At 38.9% G+C, this 24,897-nt stretch overlaps 1 protein-coding gene across 4 annotated transcripts in view; it reads left to right on the top strand.

Annotated features, from left to right (window-relative positions):
* DMD (dystrophin) overlaps nt 1-24,897 on the top strand; it is a 2,430,848-nt gene that overhangs the window by 1,534,544 nt on the left and 871,407 nt on the right. For all 4 annotated transcript variants that reach the window (XM_045298663.1, XM_045298661.1, XM_045298660.1 and 1 more), the window contains one exon: nt 7,430-7,594. In XM_045298663.1, the coding sequence (XP_045154598.1) occupies nt 7,430-7,594 (165 nt within the window). The remainder of the gene's footprint in view (nt 1-7,429; nt 7,595-24,897) is intronic.

The following is a 24,897-nucleotide window of genomic DNA, read 5'->3' as shown; positions in this document are numbered from 1 at the left end:
CCCTCATCATTCTCAAAACATTTGCTCTCCACCTAAGCCCCTGGCATCAGCGCCTCATTTTTATACAATCAATAGCAAGTCAACCAAGATATAGAAATTATTGATTAAATAATTATATGGATACTGTTTCATAGTTATTTTAGATTAATCATAACAAATTCTTTTTTTTTTCATTTTGGTGCATTTATTTCTAATCTTCCAACAAATATGTAAAGAGCCCTGGTGTTGTAATTGATTATGCACTGGGATGCTAGCTCATGTGTTAGCAATTGGACCCCATCAACTGCTCCGCCTTGAGAAAGATAAGGCTTTCTGACTGTGAAGATTTACAGTTTAGGGAACAATTCTACTCTACTCTATAGCGTTGATAATGAATTTTAATTGGCTCAATGGTAGTAGATTTAAAATACTTTATTGAGCTATAATTAACATATCAAACAATTCAGTTTAGTCAAGAAGTAGTGTACAATCATTGTCATAATCAACTTTGGATCTTTTCCTTCCTTTTCCTTCCCTCTTGTTCCCGTGGATGTTGATTCCTCCTTCTCCTCTTCTGTGCCTCCAGGCAGCCATCAATTCAGCTCCTGTCTTCTAGATTCCACCCATCTTGATTTCCCTACATAGATAAATGCATAAAACAAGGGCAAACAAACCAACAAGGACCCAGCAACAAAGACCATATACAACAGAGAAAGATTTCAATCTCAGAGAAAGCTGAGAATATTAAAAATGTAGAGTAACTTGACATTGGATCCAGAGGAAGATCAAATTACAAGATGTTACATTCCAGCCTAAGAACAGCTACTGAAATCCACTTTAAAATGTTTTTTGTCTGATATTAGGGCTGTTAACATTCCTAGCCTGTATACATTGGGGATACCATTATCATCCATAGCATTAAAAAAAAACAACCAGGTATTCAGAATTTAGGCAATAGTCCCAATCTCTCTTCCAGGCTTGGTTCTTATTATTTGCAATCCTTGGATCACATAGGCTGATGTGCTTCTTCTGACTTAAGTTGGCTGCTTGTTTTCAGACAAGACTTTAAGACGTCAGATGCTATTTTTCATGATAGTGTATTCCATTAGTGAATCTGCCACAATTTATAGACATATCAATGCTTGCCTTGAGTTTATTATGAATAGTATTAGGATAGTTATGTCTTGCTGTATATATGTATACATTTGAGTGTACTTTGTTATAGAATAGGACCTCCTAGTGGAACAGTGGGTTCCTAACTGCAAGGTCAGCAGTTCAAAATCACCAGCTGCTCCTTGGGATGAAAATGAGACTTTATGCTCCTTTGAAGATTTACAGTCTCAGAAACCCACAGGGGAAGTTATAGCCTGTCAAAAGGATTGCTATGAATCAGAATTGACTTGATGGCATTAAGTGTGTGAGGGGTTCTTTTTGTTTTGATTTTGTGTGGCTGAGTGCTTTACCGGTTTTGGAAATGCACCATATAGTTTTGCAACATGGTTGTATCAATTCACTCTAATTTTACATTATCCAGAGCAGGTCTTTTCCATCATTTTTATTTTAGCCATTCTTGTGGGCATCAATGTATTTAAAGTTGCAAACCCTTGCTGATTTATGTGATTTTTATATCCTTTATGAAATATTTGTGCAAAGCTTTAACCTAGTTTTCTGTCAGCTATCTTTTCAATATAGACATAGTTCATCAAACTCTAGTCCTTTGTCAAATACAGGCATTGCAAATATTTTCTTCCATTCTAGACCTACCTTTTACCCACCTCTTAGCTCTCTTTCTTTTTCTCGCTCTCCTCAACTCTCATTTGATGAACAGAATTGATTGATTTTAATGAAGTTCAATGTGTCAAACTTTTGCTTTATGGTTAGTGCTTTGTTATATTTTGTTTAATGAATAATCACATCTCTGAAACTCATTAAGATATTTTCCATGTTCTTTTGGAAACATTAGTGTTTATCTTCTGCATTGAGGTCTACAAACAACATGGAATTAAGGTGTGGGTGGATGTGTATGGTGGGATGTAGGATTTAGAATCTTTTTCCCCTCTATGAATATGCAATGAACCTCACACCATTTACTGAAAAGACATGCTCTCTCCTCTTAACTACAGTAGTGCCATTGTCATAAATTAGGTGGCTGTTTGTAGTCTATTTGTCCTTGCATCAATGCTACACAGACAATTATAATATTGATATCTGGTGGCATATGGGTTCATCTTTGTTCTTAAAGATTGCCTTGTATATTCTTGACTCTTTACATTTTCATATAAATTTTAGAATTAGCTTGTTAGTTTTCATTAAATAATAACTGCTGTGATTCTTACTGCAATTGCATGGAATTTAGCAGTTATTCAAGGAGAATTAGTCCCTTTACAATAGTGACCTTTTCAATCTATGAACAAGGTATATTCCTCTGTTTTTTACATTTTCTTTAATTTCTCACAGCAATTCAAACCTCCACAGGAAAAGATGAGGCTTTCTATTCCTACAAAGACTCGCAGTCTCAGAACCCACAGGGATAGTGCCTCTGAGTCAGAAACAATTTGATGGCAGTGAGTTTGAATGTTTGTAGTTTTCTGAATTGAAGTCATGTTTTTCATTTCATTTGAAGAATTAAAATAGTATCTGGAATACAAGAAAGGTATAACAAACATTTTGAGTGCTTATTTTCCAGAACTCTGACAAATACTTTTCAGAGACAATACAAGTATGATGACCAAAGAATGGTATTCCATTGCTCCTTAAGTGGCATGTCAATCAATGATTACTCTAAAAAAAAACAACAAAAAACAAAAAACAGCGACTGCCTAGCAAAATTTTTTTAATTGTTTTTTTTCAAACTCCTGTTTTTGTCCTTTTTGTATTATAAAACTGCATTATATATATACATATATATATATATTATATATATGCATTCTATATCAACTGATAGATGGTATCAATGCTCCCAGGTGTCATTTACTCTCAATTTTGCTTATTGGGTTTAAGTTCTAAATGAACCATACAAAATGTTGTATAAGTTTTCATATCCCTTTTTGCTTCTAGCACCCCAAGTATTTCATTCCAGTTCTGTAATTATTAATTTTTTACATGTAGCTTTATTTCTCTCTATTTTTGTATGTAAGGTATGAAGTCAGACTTCAACATCTGTTTATTTCTAAAACAGGCACCTCGTGTTCTGCTAATGTCAAAACATCTACATTTCAGAAATTGAAAGACGAAGGAAGCTAATCTTGTGTGAAATTAGGTCAAGATTTGGTAATACACTAAATTAACACATAAGGGAACTGGTTGCTCTTAATTGTTTCTTTCACCACAGGGAACATACTGTATGAAGCATATGGTTTTATAATACTTAAACAGATGATTAGGGAAAATAATACATTTTATTAGTCATATTTTTCTATCTTTATATTTTTATATCCATGTGAAATAGTAAATATAAATGCAAATTATTGTTAAAAAGGTAGAAACTGATGTAAAATGTACACTCTTCTCTCCTACAAACTATTGAACAAGATATTAATCAGGGATGATTTTTAAAAAGACAAGATGAGGCACAAAAAAACATATGTTAGGAAATCTCAATTCCTACCTTAACATCAACTCTATAAAATTCTCATCATAACACATTACAAATAGACCTATCAGTTACTTTAGATCCGTTCTCTCCTATTAATAATGGTCTAAAATATACAAAATCAAATTTTCACCAGTATTTTGTAGTAAGAAGAAGACTAGTACTTTTCCTTCCAAACATTCACTCATCTTTTTATGTTGTCAAGGTAATACCTTTATTTCAAAAATTAAAGATATAATGACAATGTTTCACCTCACCTGCAATCTATGAGTCTTTACGTGGCATAAACGAAGCATTGTATTCTAAACTGGAAGGCTGGTCATTAAAACCCACGCAGAGGCACTTTGGGAGAAAGTCTTGGGCATCTGTTGGCTATCTTAATTAATATTCTCTATTTTACCTCTGTGCATTCTAATATCCTTTGCAATGACTATCCAGAACCCACAGACAAAATCCATGATTCAAGGCCTGATGAAGTCAGTTAAATTGTAATGCCATTGAGATAAGCTCAAGGTTGAGTTGTTTATCAGGACATGTTATAAAGTTCTTTCGTGCCTATAAATAAATGCCTAAAGGGCATACCACTCTGCTATAAGCCTCAACCTGAAGATTCAGTTTAAGCACCTGGAGCTAGGAAAAACCCAGCTCCCTGAATTCAGTGCCCAGAGACACCCCACTGTGTAAGCCAGCCCTCACTCCCATCTGCACTCACTCCCATAGAGTCTTTGCTGACTCATAGAGACCTCCTGTGGGTTTCCCAGATTGTAAGTGTTTATGGTCTTTCTCCCAAGGAGCTGCTGGTGGCTTCAAACTGCTGACCATGCAGATACATAACCACTACACCACCAGGGCTCATTGGACTCTTGCACCAAAACCCTCCATTTTACTTGTTCCTGCATTGGGAACTACATCACTGTGTTCCATGCTCTGGCTTCTACTTCTGCTGCGGCTCCTCTCATGGTGTAGCTATCTTCGGCATCCAGGAGGTTCATGGCTCTCAGATCTTGGATCCAGAACACGTGCACCACTCCTGGCTCTTGCCGATAATGAGATTCCCTCCTCTGCTTCTCAGAGGGTTCATTTTATACTCAGTAGATGACACTCCAGGGAACCCTGATCGGAGTTACTCACAGGTGAATCCTAACTATATCTTCTTCGACCTTCATAACTTGGTGAGAATTAGCGACTTTGACTAGAAGAGCCACATTAAATGATTCACTGCCTATGCAATCTGTTTCCAAAAATCACACAGTAGATAGTTCTACTCTACAATACATGAGGTTGTCAGAGTCAAAATCGACTGGTTTGATTTTTGTTTGGTTTGGTTGTTTCTTATGCACCATATGCTCCAACTCTCACTAAGCATTTATTTACTTCCAGAAATAAACAAACCCTCTTTGCTCTCTCTTCTTTTACAAAAATATAAAAATACTAGATGTACTCTTAGAGGTGATCTTTTTTTAACTTAGTATATTTAGGAACCATAATGTATATTTAACCAGTCCTCTCTTAATGGATAGTTAGGTTGCTTTTTTAAGAGTTTGTCATCATAAACAATAAATAGCCTTCTAGATGTGCCATTTCATGTGCCCGCGGATCATTCTACAAGTAAAACCTCTAGGTGTTCTGAGTCACATATGCGCTTCCAAGTGGGTGCACCGATATATACAGCTGATCAGTCATGTAGGAGAGTCCATGTTTTCCACAGCTTTGACAGCAGGGCAGGTTCTCACAGTGATATTGTTGTCAATGTGATTGATGAAGTACTCATCTTCATTTCATTCATTAGGACCACCGCTGAGCTTCTTTTCCCATGTCTTATGAGAATAAGAACAATTGCGATGATGGCGCAGGGCTGGGCAGTGTTGCTATGAGTCAGAAGCAACTCAATGACCCCTAACAGCAATGTCCTTATCTTTAGTCCAGTTCTGTTTTGTGGCCCTTTCTCTTTTTTATTAATTTGCCCGGAGCTCTTTATATGTCTTCAGAAAACTAGGCCCTCATTGGAGAATGAATTGCAATTATTTTTGCCAAGTTTATCATTTATTCCTTGACTTTAGTTTGGTCTTCATTGGCACATCAGAGCGCCTGGTTTTTTAAAGCCTAATTTGGTATTATTATTTGTTAATTAAACTAAAGCTGTTTCCCTGGAGGAGAAATTTAACATGTTTATGGGAATGATTGATTAGAACAGGCATTGATCCGGACTTTGAAAATGGTTTTGTATTTGATATTTATTGAAAGTTTATAACATGTAGGAACGTGGTTCAATCATTAATCAAAGTTCTGTGGAAGAACTTGAAGTAAATATCAAATTAAAATAGAATGTGATCACTTTATTTGCAGGGACTCTTTAAGTGTGTTAGGGAGTAACTCTACAATCGTAAGCAGTGTAAGGTCTATGGGGCTATACCTAATGTAGACGTTATCACTAAGCAGAAAACTATTGTGCTGCCCAAATCTCATTATAAGCTATCATTTAATTACTCTTCCTATTATTCAAATCTTCTCACCATTTGTATTGTGTTCTGTCAGGGATCATGTTTCCACTGTAACCAGGGAAGAATGAATAGGGGGGCAGATGTGAAGGAAACCAAAAAGCTTACTTCAATGCTGTGCAGTTTTCTCTGCTTACATCTAGAGCCTAAATGACAAGGAGACAGGTTCTTGATCAGACAAAGAAGAGTTCACAGCCCAATTTTACAGATTTTAGGGAAATAGGATCACTATTATCTCTACTAGCTTCAGAACATAGAGGCTCTAAGTTGTTGTTCGTTGAGCTGAAAAAGGATTTTCACATGTACTTTTGAGTAGCAAAGGACCCAATGAAATACCCTAAAAGTCTAGTTATATCCTTTTATATGAAGAAAACATATTGAGTGTACTGTTAGATTATGTATTATATAAATTACATATATATATATATATAAAGTTTCATTTGTGATACTTCCTCTGGGATATTAGTATACATATATACCCATAGTGTAGTACCACACATACGTTTATAGGTTTTGAACTCATAGAAGATGAAAATACCTTATTTAATACCATATTTATCTGACTTTGTGCTGTTGTTAGTGGCCATGGCATTGAATGGGCCCTCAACTTGTGGAGACCGCATGTTAGGTGGCATGTGTAATGCAATGGCTGGAAATGGAATCTGAGTTTTTTGCAGGGAAGGCTAGAATTCTACCACTGAACCTGCACTTCCCGTTCATTGGCTTTATACTGCTGCTAGGTGCCACTGAATTAGTTCCTATGTATAACCAGTGACCCAGGGCCAACAGCAAGCATACTGGAAGAAAGTGGCTGCTAACAGAGCAAAAAATTATAGTTTGGCTTGGTTTGCATTTTATGACGGTCTTTAAATATAACTATCAATTATGTGAGAGTTAGATCTGTTGTATATCTGGTAGTAATGCGGAATAACTTGGCTTATTCATTTTTATAACCTCAAAGCAGAGTGTCTGACATAGAGCGCAGAGCACACCATGATTTTTAGTAAGTGAGTAGAAAGATGCAGCAGGCATTCCTTTCCTAATATCCATTGGGTGCGCGTTTGTGTGGATGTGTTCTGTGATTGAAATTTCCAAAAAGGCATGAGGATCTGTAACACTTCAAGTTCTTAGAAAGTGGGAATCAATGAATTATTTTGAATACATGCATGGCATAATCATGTAAAACTGCATAATGAATATCATGATGTTAAAATACTGAAATTGGTACATTTCAATGTCATTTTATATGCATTCATAAGGGATAAATTTGAGAATAACTCTTTCCCCATTTTAGATTACACAATGAGAGAGACTTCTACCATGTGTATGTTTATTTATTTATTTTTAAATTTTCTTTCAGGTTTCTAGAGATTTGCCTGAGAAGCAAAAAGAAATTGAGGTTCACTTGAAAGACCTTGGGCCGTTTGAAGAACAGTTAAACCGTCTGCTTCTGTGGCTGTCTCCTATTCGACATCAGTTGAAAATTTACAGTCAACCAAATCAAACAGGACCATTTGACATTAAGGTACCAACTTGTTTCTTTCAACAGTATTTTCTAAAATAATGGCAGCATCACTAGACTAAAGGTACTCCTAATCCTGGTGGTGCAGTCCACTGTGAACTGAACTGCTCACCACAAGATCAATGGTTCAAACCCACAGTTGCTTTGTGTGAAAAAAATGAGGCTATCTACGCCTGTTAAAATTCAATCTCCAAACCCAAAGGATGGTTCTACTGCCTTACAGGGTCGCGGGGAACTGACAGCAGTGAGTGAAGGTATGCCTGCATTGTCCTTATTATGATTCTCGTCATGGTTTTCCTGTTGGTCTTCCACCTTTTACTACCACTAATGTTTCCATTAAGCTCTTATCTCGGGAATGTGGTTTTTATAGTTGTCACTCAGATTCATTGTTTTCATTCTTACTCTAATTGCACTTAACATATATTTGCATACTCCTTTGTAAATATGAAGTCCCTTAGGAGATTGGATGCCTCCAAAATAAAGTCTCAATTTTTTTTAATCATTTTATTGGGGGCTCATACAACTCTTATCAAAATCCCTATATACATCAATTGTGTAAAGCATATTTGTACATTCATTACCCTCATCATTCTCAAAATATTTGCTCTCCACTTAAGCCCCTGGCATCAGCTCCTCACTTTTCCAATAGACATTAGAATGTCCTTTTTGGACTGGGTCCCGTTTACCTTTTCATCCTCTTAACTCCATCAACATTCTGACTTCCCCTCACTTAGCAACAACCTTGGCTTGTATTCTAGCTACACCAAATTATGTGGTTAAGTGAATGAGACTTTAAGTATATTCGTATTTGGGGCATGGAAGAAGGCTTTGAAGAGGCCTCTTCTAATCCTCCTTCCATTCTCCAAATATAGATACAATCTCTCTTAGGATTTCTTATAAGTCCTTGTATATGACACTGAATATCATGTTAAGTGTAACAAAATATTCAGAAGGGTGATTAAGGTTAGGGCTCTGGGCCAACTTGCCACCTGGGCACTACCATCTCATGTTCCTGTGCACACAGGTTCTTCCATTTTTTTCTCCATTCTTAAAAGCTTATCCCAAGGATTGTCCCAGTTTTGTATTTCCTTAGTGGCCATGGCATTGAATGGGCCCTCAACTTGTGGAGACCGCATGTCAGGTGGCATGTGTAAGATATTAAGGAGTCAACCAACTAAACCAATTCAACTGAAAATTCAGCTTATCAATTGATATGTTTTTAATTGCCTTCAAACTGGATACTTTGTGCCCCTATATACACCACAATGGAAAGTCACCCAGTTTGACACCATCTTCCCAGTCCTTGCTGTGCTCAAGTTCATTGCAAGTCAAGTGGCATCCAGCGTGTATTTTGCGTGCTAGCCCTAGTTGTGCAGTAGTAAAGTGCTCGGCTCTTACTGAAAGTTTGGTGATTTAAATCCCCAGGCGAGAAATATATGACAATCTGCTTCCTTAAATAATTACAAGCTTGACTACCTTACAGGGCTATTCTACTCTGCCTTATAGGATTACTCTGAGTCAGAATTGATTCAATGTCAATGGCTTTGTTTGGTTTTGTTCATTTTATCCAACCTAAGAATATCATCTTCCAACACTACAAACACACTATTCTGTATTGTAAACTTTAAGGTTTTCATTGCCTAATTTTTTAAAGATCATTTATTGGAGGCTCTTACAGCTCTTATAACAATCCATACATCAGTTGTATCAAGCATATTTGTGCATATGTTTGCCATCATGGTTTTCTAAATCTTTACATTCTATTTGAGCCCTTGGTATCAGCTCCTCTTTTTACCCCCTCCCACTTTCATGACTCCTTGGTAAATTATAAATTATTATTAATTTCATATCTTACACCAATCACTGCCTCCCTTCTGATTGCCTAAATTCTGTAAATAGATCTCCAGGTCTTACTTACTGATGTATCTTTGACTATAAAAGTTATCCAGCATGGGTGACCCTTTAGGCATGTAAAATATCAGAGACATCAGCACAACATGCAAGCCACCACCGTAGGATAACCTGAAAGACACTCACTAACTCAGTGCCACTGAGTCGATGGTGATTCATAGCAACACTACGGGATGGGGAAGAACCTGTGGGTTTCAAGAATATAGCTCTTAAGGAGAACCGAATGCCTCATTGTTCTCCTGCAGCTCACTTTATAATCCCTATGCCAATAGAGCTCATAACCAGTGGTGGGCAATTAATGTAATGGGCAATTCAGAGTAAATAAGATAAATTATACCTCTGAATAAAATTTTAATTTTAATTAATTGATGCCACTTGTTACATTTATTTCTTCTCCAGGAGTAAGTATAAATACCTAGCACTGTATCTCCACTTAGTTGACATTTGTTAGAATGGAAAGGAATCACAGGAAGTCTGCTTATATGCAATAGAAATGAAAGTGAAAATTTGGGAGAAATTGACTTGAGCTACTATAAGGAGTGTGAGAAAGATAGGTTTGGTACAGCTGCAACGAAGTAGCAATTATTTTGCAAAATGAACTCCACTTCTCTACTATTCCTGCTTATGAGCTAGGTACCATATGTTGTTGGATGCTGTCTAGTTGACTGACTCCTAGGGACCTCCTGGACTATGGAAGGAAACAGTGCCCTGTCCAGCACTATCCTCGTGGTCACTGCTATGATTGAGCCCATTGCTGCAGTCATTATGGCAATTCAACTCCATGATGACCTTCCTCTATTTCACTGACTCTCTCTACTTTTCCAAGCATGATGTCCTGCTCCAGTGAATGGCCCTTCCCAGGAACATTTACAAAGTGAATGAGATGAAGTCTCACAATCATGACTTCAAAAGAGCATTCTAGCTATATTTCTTCCAAGAAAGATCTATTGGCTCTCTTGGCAAGCTTATCCAGTGCAAAATCCAGGCTGATCAACCAGTGGCATGGTCATGAGTTGAGACTGACAACTAAGCCTAACACTGAGTCTACTTGGTTGTAAGAAATGATGGCACAGTTATGGTACAGTGTACATTTTTATACCTCGGCAGAGGTTCTGATGCCCTAAGTCCTTTTAGTTTGCATGATCCTGAGGGATAAGAATCGGTGAGTATAAAGTAAATAACTACAAGGAAATTAAAATAATAAAAAAGTAAATAAATACAAGTCATCAGCTTTGGGATCCTTTCAGCTTTTGCACCTATCTAGTAAAAAGGGAAGAGCACTGGTGGTGCAGTGGGTTACAGTTTGTGCTGCTGACTGCCAGGGCAGCAGTTTGAAACCACCAGTGGCTCCACAAGAGAAAGATTAGGCTTTCTACTCCCGGAAAGAGTTGGCACCTCAGAAATCCACAGAGGCAGTTCTACCCTGTCCTACTGAGTCACTAAGAGTCAGAATCAACTCTATTGCAGTGAATTTGTGTTTTGAGTAAAAAGTGGGAGGGCATTGATTGAATTCTAATGTTCCATGAGGGAGTCCTAGGTTGGAGTCCCAGCCAATGCCCCTCCAGTACAACCACCAAACATCTGCCAGTGGAGACTTACATGTTGCTATGAAGTTGAGTGGGGTTCAGCAGAGCTTCTAGGTTTCCAGGTTAGGCCAGACAAGGAAGAAAGGTCTGTTAATTTATTCTTATACCCACCACCACCACCAACAGGAAAATAGTCAATGAGAACCTTATAGAGCACAGTATTCCAGTCCTATTACACAAGAGATTGCTGCAAGTCTAGGAATGACTTGAAGGCAGCTAACAACATTACATAATCTATCTTCAGAGGTATGTGTTTAGCTCCTAAGGGTTGGGGCATATGCGACGTCATCAGTACTGATTTCAGTAAATAATCTCAACAATGAAGTGCAGTTTCCTGGTTCTGAAGACAATGGCTTCAACCAGATTCTCAGTTGTCTTGGCTCTAACTGCCATCCAGTCGATGCTAACTCTCAGTGATTCTATGGGTTAAGGTAGAACTGGCGCTGTGAGTTTCTGACACTGTAACTGTTCAGGGAGTAGAAAGCCCCCTATTTCTCCTGTGGACCAGCTGGCGGTTTCAAATTACTCAACTTTCGGTTTGTAGCCCAACATACAACCACTTGAAAATGTGTGCAATTATGTTGAAAAGAAGAACTTCCTACTAAAGGCAACATTGTTCCCACTCTAAGTATTCGCACAGACTAAAATGTGCCTCCTCCTTACAATAATGGAACAGAGACAATGCTCTCTATTATCCTACATGGGCTGCATTTACAGGAAAGATAACAACCTCTCTTAGCACACATGGATGGTGTTGACTCAACCAAAGTGACCTTAGCCTCCGTCTCTATCCCCCAAATCATTCCCGACTATTGAAAAGCAGCACTGGGTCCTAGTTTTCCAACGGCCCATTGTGTCCCCAAAGTTTGAAGAGCAAGTTACCCTTAGCTGTGTTTATAACGTCCCTTAACCAAAACTACAAGTCGCCACTCTCAGAGATGTGTGTGGGTTCCAAGAGTCATATTTGCCTCCTACAACTTAGTCTAAATCACCTACAGGAGAAGCAGTTGCTTTTCTGCGGGGCAATAATATTCCTTGACTTCAAACCTCTCTATATATCCCAAGTTTATCAATGTGAGAGTGTAGATTTCAAAAATACTCCTATAACTGTTCCCCACATTTTCTGGATTTCTTCTGCTGATGGTTACAACCAGGAGCCCTGGCTGGCTGGCACAGGGTTGAAAAAGCTCAGCTGCTATCTGAAAGGTCAGTGGCTCAACTCTACCAGCCACTCTGTAGGAGACCAATGCCAGAGTTAGCTTGCATGAAGATTGACAGCTTGGGGAACCCTATGGAGCAATTGTAATCGGTTCTCTAGGGTGGCAATGAGTCAGAATCCACTCTACTCCAGGGGGCTTGCTTTTGGTTTTCTCTGACAGCAAGGAGTCTTGGTGGTGTAGTGGTTAAAGTGCTTGGCTGCTAATTGGTTCACACCCACCTGCTGCTCCAAGGGAGAAAGAGGTGGCAGTTTGCGCCCATACAGCTTATGACCTTGAAAACCCAATGGGGGCAGTTCTACCTTCTCCTACGTGGTCACTGTGAGTTGGAATCAACTCCATGAACATGTTTTTATGGCTGTTTCCAAGGTAAAAAAGAAAATAAATCTGTATACCTCTCCCCACAATTCCCAGGCTGGGTTGACCTAAGTGAAGAATTTGCAAAGGTCCTGGTTCCTTATCCTCCTTGGTCTAGCTTTCATCCCTGTTCCATGGCTGCTACATGGTTCAGTGAGAAGCCATGCATTCTTGCTCTCTACATCACGTGCTTTACCTTTCCCAGATTGTCAGCCTCTGCTTAAAGAGATTTGATTTTTGTCATAGTTACAATAAGATGGGCTAATGGTCTTGGCACCACTCATTGTTGTCATTAGGACAGCTTAGGACAACTGTACTCAACCTACAGAAGAGCAGAGTAAAGGCTTGTGAATGGTTTTGAGACCATACTACTACTCCCCTGCCTTTGAACATAGTGAGAGAAGTTCCCTGCAGAAGTTTGAAGCTAGACAACATCAAATAAATACAACACATGATTGCAAACTAAATTCATGGAAAATAAGCAATGTTAAACACACCACATGCACACTTCGGAGTGACTTAATGCAAAGAAAGTAGTTGTGCAACTAGCCAGAGCCCATGTTTAATTTCTCGATTTCAAAGAAGAATGTATTTTATTTTATTTTACTCTTTGGGGTCTAGCAGTAGTGACCATGACTACCTCTGAAACAAAGGGCCTACGGCCTTACCTCCTGAGTCATTTGTTATCCCTAGTCAATTTCTGAATACCTGTTTGAAAAATATGTAATACCCTCTGTGCGCCTCAGTTTTGCCTGCTTGGCACTTCATGCTTATTGATGAAATGCAGCTAGCTGTGTAATGAAACCCAAATAAAAAAAGCCTTCAGGGCTCTGTGCTAATACATTGTTTATGCTGGAGTGAAAATTGACTGCACATCGTTTGGTTTGTGCAACTTACTCCAGAAAGATTCCTATTCAGGAAATCCTGCAAATAGCAATATTCATCTTGAAAATCACCTCACAGAACCCTTAGCAAGCTGAGAAGCATAATCAATGAGATTGTGATGTAGAGGATAGAAATTAGGCATAATCACAACCTTTCCCCGTCTGTCAGCACCCTAGAAGGCATGACTCTGAATTCTGATTGTCAAATGCATTCTCAGTCCAGACAGAATGGTGCTATCCAGATTCCAGAAATGATCATTGAATGCTAAGATCCAAGGACCAGTTAGATTTCTATAAAAGGCCTTAAGATCTTGGTAATCTTTAATGAATATTTTCAATAATGAACCAGTGGTATGCTATTTATTTGACATTAAGCAGCTTTGTAAACATTTCTTTTCTAATTAAAATGACTGGGGAGGGGGGAAGAGAACATAGTTTTAAGTTAAGGTTCATTGCTGAAATAATTTCATATTTAGGACTGGGAAGAATTGTTTTCCATACCCACAAGAAATATTCCCTTCTATGGTCTATAAATAAATAGGACATTTGATTCAATGGTCTCTCCTTTCTTAACACTCACTCACTGCCATCTGGTTGGTTCTAGTTCAGAGCTGCCCAATGGAACAAGGTTGAACTGCCTCAGTGGGTTTCTCAGACTGTAATTCTTTATGGGAGTAGAAAGCCTCATCTTTCTTCTATGGAGCAGCTGATGGTTTTGAGCTGCTGAACTTGATGTTAGTTAGCAGCCTACCTCATAATGCACTGTGCCACCAGGGCCCCTGGTTCCTTCTCATGGAAGTAACATAATTGTAACTAACATGGAAGTAACATAAATGCCCATAATGGCAAATCCACATTAAGAACGACCAAACGGTGTTACTGCAGTAACTGAAACTTCAAGTAACTGACTACCCAACACAGGGACTGCGTGTGTTTGTAGTAATGTGGAGTGGTCACCAATTTAGCTTTTCTGGCATTAATGTCATCTGTTTCACTGTTTGCAATGGGATAGTTCATGTTCAAATAAGCAGTGCCTTAAATAGAAGAGCTGTCACACAGGCTACACTGGGTGTGATATCTGATTTAGTTTAGTTTGTTGTTGTTTATGGGTTTGCTTTAAAGAGGATGGCAGTGGGAAGATAACGTGGCAGCAATATTCACCAGAGCCACCAAACCAAACAGAAAACATTGGTATCAAATTGATTCCAACTAATATTGACCCGGCTGGATGGAGTAGAACTGCTCCAGAGAATTTTTGAAGTTGAAAATCTGTAATAGAGGAAAAATACCTCACTTTTCTCCCCTGTAGTGACTATTGGAGTTGAACTGCTGACCTAGCAGTTAGCCCAACACCTAATGCCACCAGGGCTCCTATTATAGCCTAAAGATAGAGATAATCTATGATGAGTGAGCAAGCAAAATGTCAATCCATCTGTGGAGGGTCTTACTCTTTTTCACTGCCCCTCTACTTTGCCGAGCATGACGTACTTCTCCAGGGACTGGCCTCTCTTGACAATGTGTCCAAAGTTGACTGGAAGTCTTGCCTTCCTGTTTCTAAGGATACCTGTCCTGATGTGTGCTACAATATGGCATAACCATGAAAACATTGTGCTACTTGCAATAAGTCAGTCATAGGAGGACATACTTTGTATGGTTCCACATACACGAACTTTAATTTTTAGATTGGGCAAATGTATAGAGACCAAAGTTCATTGGGAGTTACCAAAGATGAGAGGGAGAGTGAATGGGGAGTCAATGTTTAGAAAGTATTGAGTTTTCATTTATGGGGATATAAACGTAGCCGGGGATTTTGGAGGGAATCACACAACAAGATTAGTGTCATTAATGTCACTAAATAGTACACCTGGAAAATGTCAAATTTGCAAGGCCAGATTTTTGTTACAACTTAAAAAAATAGATAGCAATGAGGATATGAGAAACTTGGAAAAAGCATCAGTCTCCTATATCTAGTTCTCTTTCTATGGGTGATATGTCAGCATTTGTTTCCTCTTGGACATAAATGTATTGCTATGGAGCATTCCCTGAAAAATTGAAAATTCAAAGTATTGGACAAAAGGCACAGTACATTTTTCACTTGGCACTAGTCAGGGATTTCAGGAATGTTAATAGACTCCTAAATACAGGAGCGTTTGGGCTAAGTGTATCCTATTTTTGATAAATTTTAGAGGTTAGGGAAGCCTATGGATTATCTCATATTTAAATGGAATTTAACATCTGATTATTTTCCCTTACAAACACTGGAAATCATTGGTTTGGGGCTCTCTTTTCCCTCTCCTCTTCTCAAATCCAAAACCAATTGCTGAGTTGACATAGACTGATATTGAGGAGAGAAACCAAATACCCAAGTTGAATCCCAACTGACGATTGCTGACTCTATAAAATTGCTGAGCTCAACTTTTCTTAATCTGTCTTCTCTCTTCATTAAAAGCAAAATTGAAAAATGGACTCCATTTCCCTGGGACTCCATTGCATTAAGGCAAAACTAGGAGGGGGACACATTTCCTAAGGCAATAGAAAAATGATGGTGAATAAGACCCTTTCGATTGAAGGAAGAATTTTTGTATAAGGAAAATGAGGCCTGCAAAATACACCATTTCCTAAATAGAGCAGCAAGTCATTACCAGACTACCCCTTCTACAGAGTATGCCCACTGGTCATGAGGTTCTGCTTGCTCACTCACCCGACTTGCTTTCTTATGGAGAAAAGGAAAAATCTGGAGAAGAGTTCCTACAAATTTCTGGAAAAGAGAATTCAAATGGAATGACCAACATGTGAGACAAGGGGAAACTTCTGTGGCTTTGGGGACACCCTTGGTAAGGGGGAAAGGAACCAGGCGGTGCAGTGGAATAAGCATCGGGTGGCTAATGGAAAGGTCAGTGATTCGAACCTCAAAGCTGTGCCGAAGGTTCTTAGAACAATAAAGAAGTCTGCTTCCTTAAAGATTTACAGCCTTGGACACAGTCGAGAGCAGTTCTCCTCTGCCCTATGCGCTTACTATGAGTCCAAATTCCTCTCAATGGCAGCGGGGCTTGGGGGAGCGGACTGGGGAGAGTGCTTTCCTTTCTTCCCTGCCAAATCAAGGGATAGAACTCCAAAAGAACCTCTACTGCAGTGGTCCCCAATCTATTCTGCTTATAAACAATGATATATTTCTGGAAAGCTAAGTATCTTCTTGCACATTTTGAAGTTGACATCTACTACCCCTCACCTCACCCCTGGCATATTATAAATATTGACATTGAAAAAGTGTTGCGATACTCATTTGAATGGATCCAGTGGAATCCAAGTACCATAGCAATATGACAGCTACCATTCTACATTGAAGTAAAAAAACCCACATTTAATAATAGAATAAGAATAGACAGAAGCTTTATTCAATTCCTTTTTCTTCTTTAAATCATTTCCATTCCATTTCCCTCCAAAATTGTATCTTAATGTAATATATAATGCTATAAAATTTTTATTGAACACTATCATACTCCATCATAAATATAGTAATTTGGATTTAAACTTCATTAAAAATATTCCCTGTGACTCTAAGGCTTTAAGTATTTTTTTAATCCTATAAATTGAGCCATACCTGAAATTGTTAATAACAAACATGTGGAAAATAGCAAATAATGTAAATGCATGCAGTGTTTGAAATATAATTATTAAACGTACCCAATGATTTGTACTGGAAAAGAAGCTATTCATGAGACAAGTGGATGAGTGGTTGATGGTGCCTTGATTAAACAAAGTTTTTCAGGCACCAATGTTATAAAGTGACTTTTGCTTTAGACTTTTCACGACAATATGCCATTCTGAAGGGTCAGAGGAAGTGGCCTTTATTTTGTCAAACTGGAAAAGGATTGTTGTGAAAACAGAAAGTGGGAAAGATCACTGGAATGATGTCTCTAGCCCAGGAGCTGAGAACCTAGAAAGAGATTCCCTGAAGACGAGCTATGCACCTATATCTTTCGGCATGTTTTCATGTCAGAGAGTAAGTCAAAAAGCATTGCGCCCAGGGTTCTAGTTCATACCTGCACAGGTGTGTACTAAACCAACCAGGCTTAGCTACGATTCTGTGACTCGTGGGTGGCTGCTTATGAGTTCTCTCATTAATAATTAGTTTCATTAGGCTGCCTTCAGAAAATAAAACCCAAACTAGAAAGAGTAGCTTCTGAGACGAACTGCTGGGCCAGCTCATTTCAAGGCAGAGAGGTTATGGCTTCAAGGTTTTTGTTTTTGTGTTTTGGCAATCACAAAGAAGCGTATTAAGAGCTTTTTTCTTGAGTGACACAGATGAGTTATTAAGAATTTGTAAGTAGGGGCTCAAGTAAAAAGAAAATGTTTTGAAAAGATGATGACAATATATGTACAGATGTGTTTGACAAAATGGATATACAGTGAACCCTCGCCACTTCGTGCTTCGACTTCCGCGGCTTCACTCTATCGCTGTTTTTGCGTAACAGCACATGCTCTGTCATTACTGCCACTGATTGGCTCATACTGTACACGCTTGATGCCATAAATAATATAATAAATAATAAATGATAATTGTAACGTCCAAAATGTTTTACTGTATTTTCCCTTTTTCGTTTATAAATTTGGTAATACGAGTGTAATGGTGACTAAAGGGTGTTTTTTCATGTCCTCTATGGTCTAACTACGAAAATATTTGATTTACAAATAAGGAATCCTACTTCGCGGAATTTCATTTATCACGGTAGGGTCTAGAACCGATTAACCGCGATAATCGAGGGTTCACTGTATGTATGGATTGTGATAAGAGCTGTAAGAGCCCCAATAAAATAAAATTTAAATTAAAAAAATAAGAAGTTGTAGGTTAACTGAACACTGCACTGGTGAGAAAAATGCTAGGAAGGTTGTGTTGAGGAACGTTTTCTGTCATGAAAAATGCAGCTCCTCATCCTTCAAGGATGGTGGCAAGGGCTGTCCTCCAGTAATTTCCTTGGGAATGGTGACTTTAGCCACCACAACAGCCCTGAGATTGCCCCCTTCATCATCTTTTCTGTTCCCCCAAACATAAAGAAGACTGAAAAGTAACATGATTTGTCTCCCTTGAGGATGCGAAAGGAAGAGAGCAGACTTGTTCAGGATAGGTTTGTTGTTGCCGAGGTTGCTACTGCTGTTATTACGTGCCGTCAGTGGGCTCTGATTTCATAGCAACTCCATGTACAACAGAAGCAAACACTTCCCGGGCCTGCCTCACCCTCCCGAGTGTTCCAATGTCTGAGTCCCCTGTTGCAGTCCGTGTGTCAATGCATTTGGAATCGTGGTAACACCAGCATCAGAAGTATAGAGACCTGAATGGAAGATATTTTGAAAAGCAAGTGCTTCATCTTTTGAGCTGTCTTGGTGTAATAAAGGTTTCTGTGATTTAGTCGGAATATGTTTTGACTTATCCTCAGATCTCCAAGAATATATTCCAGTCCAAAGACTGGCAGCCTAGGAGAGATTGGTATTTGGTAAAAGGGGAGAAGAGCAACTAGGTCCCTGGACGGACATTGTTAAGCTGCCCAAACACAGCCAAGTTTATATCGCAGCAGCCATGTCTTTCAGCACCGCACTGTTCTTCAAGCCTATAATGCTTTCATCAGACAATTGACTCACTTCCAATTAACAGCTGCTATCATGCCAATTCTGACTTCTGGTGATTTCATATGTGTCAGCAGAACTGAGCTGCTCAATGTTTACTGACTTTTCTCCAAAAGTTTCTCCAACTTTTCACTTAGCAGCCAAATGAGTCAAAACGTTTTTGACCACCCAAGTTCTCCCTTTCTAAACTTATTAGTATTATTATCTAAAATTCCAAATTCTGTTTCCAATGTGCTATTTCAAGGCAATACTTTCTCGCTCCTATACTTGTATATGTAGTTACCTTATGAGGAATTAGATGCAGGGCTATCCGCCTTGGCCCTACTCAGTCTCCTGAACTGAGCTCCCTGAACATTAGGTTACGAAACAAAAAAAGTTCACTGCCATCGATTGAGTCAATGCTGACTCATAGTGACCCCCTGTGGGTTTCAGAGATGATAACTGTTTAAGAGAGTAGAAAGTCTCATCTTTTTCCAGAGGACCAACTGGTGGTTTCAAACTGCCAACCATGAGTATCACAGCCCAGTGTGTAACCATTCTACCACCAGGGGTCCTAAACTTAGGTTAAGAGCCTACTGTTTCCACTGCTGGGTCTCGCCAAAGCAGAGAAGATACAGGAAACCCACTTCCACTGGGAGGCAGTATTAGCACGTAGCTTGGCTGCCTTGTACTTGGTCCCTGGGTTACTGCTAATGATTGCCGGGTACTACCTTTTCAGTGAACCCAATCTCCCCCTACTCGCTTGCTATCCTGCCTCCATTCTGATTCTTCTGACCCCCTACTGGCTTACCCCTCACTCACTGCCTCCCAGAAAGAAAACCAATCTGTTTGCTACGAGTCAAAATCAACTAAATGGCAGTGAGTTTCATGTGTGATGTTCTAACCCCTAAAGGACTTGTCAGAAGTCGTAATACATGTGTTGATCCTGCATTCCCGTTGATGGTAAAGCTAGAGAAGTTGGGGCGCTTTGAGCCCTGTGCCTTTGTTATTTGCCGATTTCTGGTTATCTGCCTTCTATAGCCTTGTCTACGCAGAACCCAAAACAAAAACTTCAAACTGACTGACTCTTAGGAAGGGACTCTGCAAGTCATCGATGCAAGCCTCTGTTTGTTTGACATCGATTGAAACATCGTCGATGTTTTTGCTGCAAGCACTCAATTCGTTATTAGTTGTTTTCTTTCATGTTGTTATATTTTGTCCAAAAGCAGACAGTGGGAAACTTTATCAAACGTATTTCTGAAATCCACAAGAACCTCATTGGCATACATTCCCACTTAACTTCTCTAAGCCAAGGAAGACATTGATGGTAAACTAATGAAATTCCTCTCCAGCTAACACAACACTTATTGATTACCTACATTGCCATCCTCTGGTAGGGTAACTTTCATTCTCAAGGGTCTTAGAATTGAGTTAATGTATGAATACATATACCAAAATGCACTAAGTACAAACAGTGCAGAAACAATGCAAGCTCAATCATGGAGCAATCTAGGCAAGTTTGTGGAAGGTCTTTTATGGCATTTGAAGGCGCTTACTCTCATTTAATGAGCTCTGGTGGAGAGTTCTGTGGGCTAGAAGTTAGGCTGCTAATCAGAAGGGTGGCAGTTAAAACCCACCAACTGCTTAGTAGGACAAAGATGAGGCTGTCTGCTCCCATAAAGATTTATGCTCTCCAAAACCCTAGTATAGGGTCACTCTATGCCACAATTGGCTTGATGGCAGTGGATTTGATTTGGGGTTTTGTTGTTACTAGACTTAGTTCGAACCCATAGTGACCCCAGGGAAAACAGAATGAAACTGCCATGTTCAGCATGCTGTGGTCAAGTCCATTGTTAAAGCCATTGTGTAACAATGGTCCCAAGTGTCTCTTTTGGTTGTATATATTTGGCGATGTCAGCAGTTCTAACCCACCAACCATGAGTTAGAAGGATAAAGCTATCTGTTCCCGTAAAGTAAAAAAAAAAGCAAGCTTGGAAACCTTAGAGAGATTTTTTCACTTAGTTCTAGGGCAGTGGTTCTCGGCTTTCCTAATGCTGTGACCCTTTAATACTGTTAGTTCTTCATGTGGTGGCGACCCCAACCATAAAATTTTTTTTTGCTACTTCATAACTGTAATTTTGCTACTGTTATGAAGTGTAATCTAAATATGTGATATGCAGGATGTATTTTCATTGTTACAAATTGAACATAATTAAAGCATAGTGAATAATAACAAAACAATATGTAATTGTATACTGTGAACTATTTATTTCTAATGATAAATCAATGAAATTTTGTCTTGAAGCATGGTGCAGCATGGGTAACTGGTGGTGTGTGATTAATCTCTGTGATTGCTACAATAGAGTAATGGCACGTGTATGCACATGCCATTTCACACACTACAAGCATATCCACAGGAAACAGTCCTGAAAATTAAATGACTGGGCCTGAGGTCAGTCATTTGTATATTAGGGAATATAGCCCAATTGTTCTTCCTATACAATTCCCATCAGCAATAGGAATGAGTTTTCTTTCTCCATCTTTTGGCCAACTCAGTGAGTCACCAAGCCCTTTGATCTGGGCTAAGCAAGTCAAAGACAGTGTCTCCTTTTTATTTTGACTTGCAGTCCTTTTCTGGGTGAAGTTGAAGGTTTTTTAGGTGTTTCTGAATCATTTATAGTTTGTTCTCTGTTTATTGTCTGCTAAATTGAGGAGCCATTGCCCAGCAGTGATTAAGTGCTCACCCAGCAACTGAAAGATCAGCAGTTCTAACCCACCAGTCACCCACAGGAGAGAACAGAATCTGTCTGATTCCATAAAGATCTACAGCCTCAGAAACTCCAGGGGGAAATTCAACTGTCCTATAGAGCACTACACGTCAAAATTGATTTGTTGGCTTTGGACTTGGTTCTGTTTGGGTTTGAAAACGTCTTCATCTCCCTCTCCCCGTATTAAACATTGTCTCTGCTTTATTGGGACAGGTAGGGCTTACTTTGGGGAGTAGCAATTTTCATTTCTACAACAAATGGTTTCACAAATGTTTCCGATGAGAAATATATATAAGGCTAGCACATGGAAATGTGAAAACAAACATGTGAATTGTATAAGCATGGTCTTTGCTCTTCTTAGCAAACAATCCTGGAATGAAAGGCAAATGTGATTATAGCACACTATAGAATAAGTACATATTTAATTTTTTTTTAAAGCTTTGAAACCGGTCTGTATATATTTGCTTTCTTCCCGTTATCTGACAATATGTAATGGCTAAGATGGGGTTTATCTTTGCAAAGCAGCTGTGTCAACTGACGTCTAGTCTGTCAAACTTCTTCATTAACTGGACAAATTACATTTTCTCTATTCCATTTCCTAGCTACATCCCAAATAACAATTGGAGAGCTTATTCTTCCTTTTTAAAACCTGAACTGTATTTTTCCTGATCGTCAGGACCACCACAGTGGTTTTCCATTTGCCATTCATTTTGTATTACTATCCTGCAATGTAATTGATTTAGATCAAGAGACTAATTTTTTGCATCTGTGGACCTTCTAATCCCCTCGCTCATCTTGAACCTGATTCCCTTTTGCTGCTATTTATTTTGTATAAGAAAAGTATTCCTTTTCACATATAAGAAACAAACACAATAGGGATTAAAGCTTCCCCATTTTTATTTTTCCTTTAACCTTCTATCCTTTTCTCCACAGGCAGATTTTTTTTCTTCCCATGATTCGCTCCATATATGCATCAAAAGCCAGTTTACCCCTTCCTCCAACCCATCCTTTTTTCTGTTTCCTTGAAATCATGCTTCTACTGCATCCTTGCACTGTAATTTTCACTCTGCAGCCTTCCGCTGTGCAGGTAAAGGCATGTTTAGATAATGAGGCTTTGTGGAATGCCCTGCAAGAACATCAGAAGCAGCATTATAATTTTTCCAGGCACCTGAAAAGCAAGCTCGGCTCAGTAGAGGGATGCGGCATCTTTTCTTCCTTTGTGAGGAGAAGGAATGATAATGTGTCCAATAGTTTTCAAACAACTTCTATTGATGCGGCTGAATGGACCACCTGGTTCAGTGACTGTGTCTGCTGCTGATTGGCAGACATAATGTAGGGTAGAAACAACGCAGGTTAAATGAGGTATGCTTTGAACCTGTGGTGCTATCAACCTTGGTGGCTGTGGCTGTTCATGAGAAGAAGAAGAACATAAACCGGTTGTGATTTCAGATCCATTCAGAAATGTTATGCACTTGCCATTTGAAATCTTCAAAGCAGTGCCATTTTTCTACTCAAAACTAGAAATGGGAAGAGGCCAAACAAACCCTGTGTCTTGCCTATTTGTAATGATTTTAAAAATCAGAAAACAACAGCAGAATCGCAATAAAATCTTTTAAAACTTGTTGAAAAGTATTCAGGATAATAAATGCCTCACTGATTTGAAACCTTTAACTACAAGGGATATTGTTTGTCTCACCAATTCTTACTGCTTGCTATATCGATTAACCCTCTAAGCCCATTAACACGTCAAACAATTTCACTGGAAAAAAATAGTCATTCGTTGAGAAATTAAGGAACTTTTAATGTTTATTCATAAAGCTGTATTCACAAAGCTGTTTATTCAGAAAGCTGTAGCACTGAAATAAGTGTCATGTCCATAAAGTAATTAATAAAAATAAACGAATAACAGTTCTAGGGTTGACACTAGCCCATTCCTATTTCTAGGAGGCCTTTATCTAGAGGAGGGATTCTCAAACTTTAATATGCATGGAATCACCTGGGGAATCTGTGAAAATGCAGTGTCAAAGTAGAAACTGGGGTGGGGGGTGGGGGTTGGCTTTGCAGCCTGCGTCTCTAACAAGTCCAAGGTGGTGCTCATGCTACTGGGCAGAAGCTTTTTTTGAGAACTCAGAGGACTCCTTGGATCAAGTGGGCAAAAACTTTTTTAAAATTTAATGTGTACATCTCAATAAAGCAAACAAATAATAATGCAACCTCACTGCCATCAAGTTGATTCTGAATCATAGTAACCCTATTGAACTGGATAGAACTGCCCCAGACGGGTTGCCATGAATGTAATTCTTTATTTTCCCCTTAATTTTAATAAACCACTTTTTGGTGTCTCTGACAGCTCTTATCACAATCCATACATCAATTGAATCAAGCACATTTGTACATATGTTGCCACCATCATTTCTAAAACATTTTCTTTCTACTTGAGCCTTTGATATCAGTTCCTCTTTTTTTCTCTTCCCTCCCCTACCCACCCACCCTCGTGAATCCTTGATAATTTAGAAAGTATTTTTACTTTCATACTTTATACCGTCCACTGTCGTCTCCCTTCACCCACATTTCTGTTGTTCGTCCCTCTGGATGGGGTGGGGTGGGGTGGGTTGGAATGTATGTTGATCATTGCGATCTGTTCACCCTTCCCTGCCTTCTCTCCTCACATTCTCCGTACCCTCAAGGTATCTCTACTCTCATTATTGGTCCTGAGAGGTTTATCTGTCCTGGATTCTGTGTGTTGGGAGCTCATATCTGTACCAGTGTACATGCTTTTGTCTAGCCAGATTTGTAAGATAGAACTGGGGTAATGATAGCGGAGGGATGAGGAAGGAAGCATTAAAGAACTAGAGGATACCCATTTGTAAACTATGAAGGGCTCATGCGGGAGGGGGGGAGCGGGGAGGGAGGGGAAAAATGAGGACCTAATATCGGGGGTTTAAATGGAGAGAAAATGTTTTGAGAAACGATGTACAAATG

Source organism: Echinops telfairi, unplaced genomic scaffold, assembly GCF_000313985.2.
Source record: "Echinops telfairi isolate 266 unplaced genomic scaffold, ASM31398v2 ScPeMD7_7436;HRSCAF=8474, whole genome shotgun sequence".
NCBI classification, from domain to species: domain Eukaryota; kingdom Metazoa; phylum Chordata; class Mammalia; order Afrosoricida; family Tenrecidae; genus Echinops; species Echinops telfairi.
This window is presented reverse-complemented; position numbering and strand designations above follow the sequence as displayed.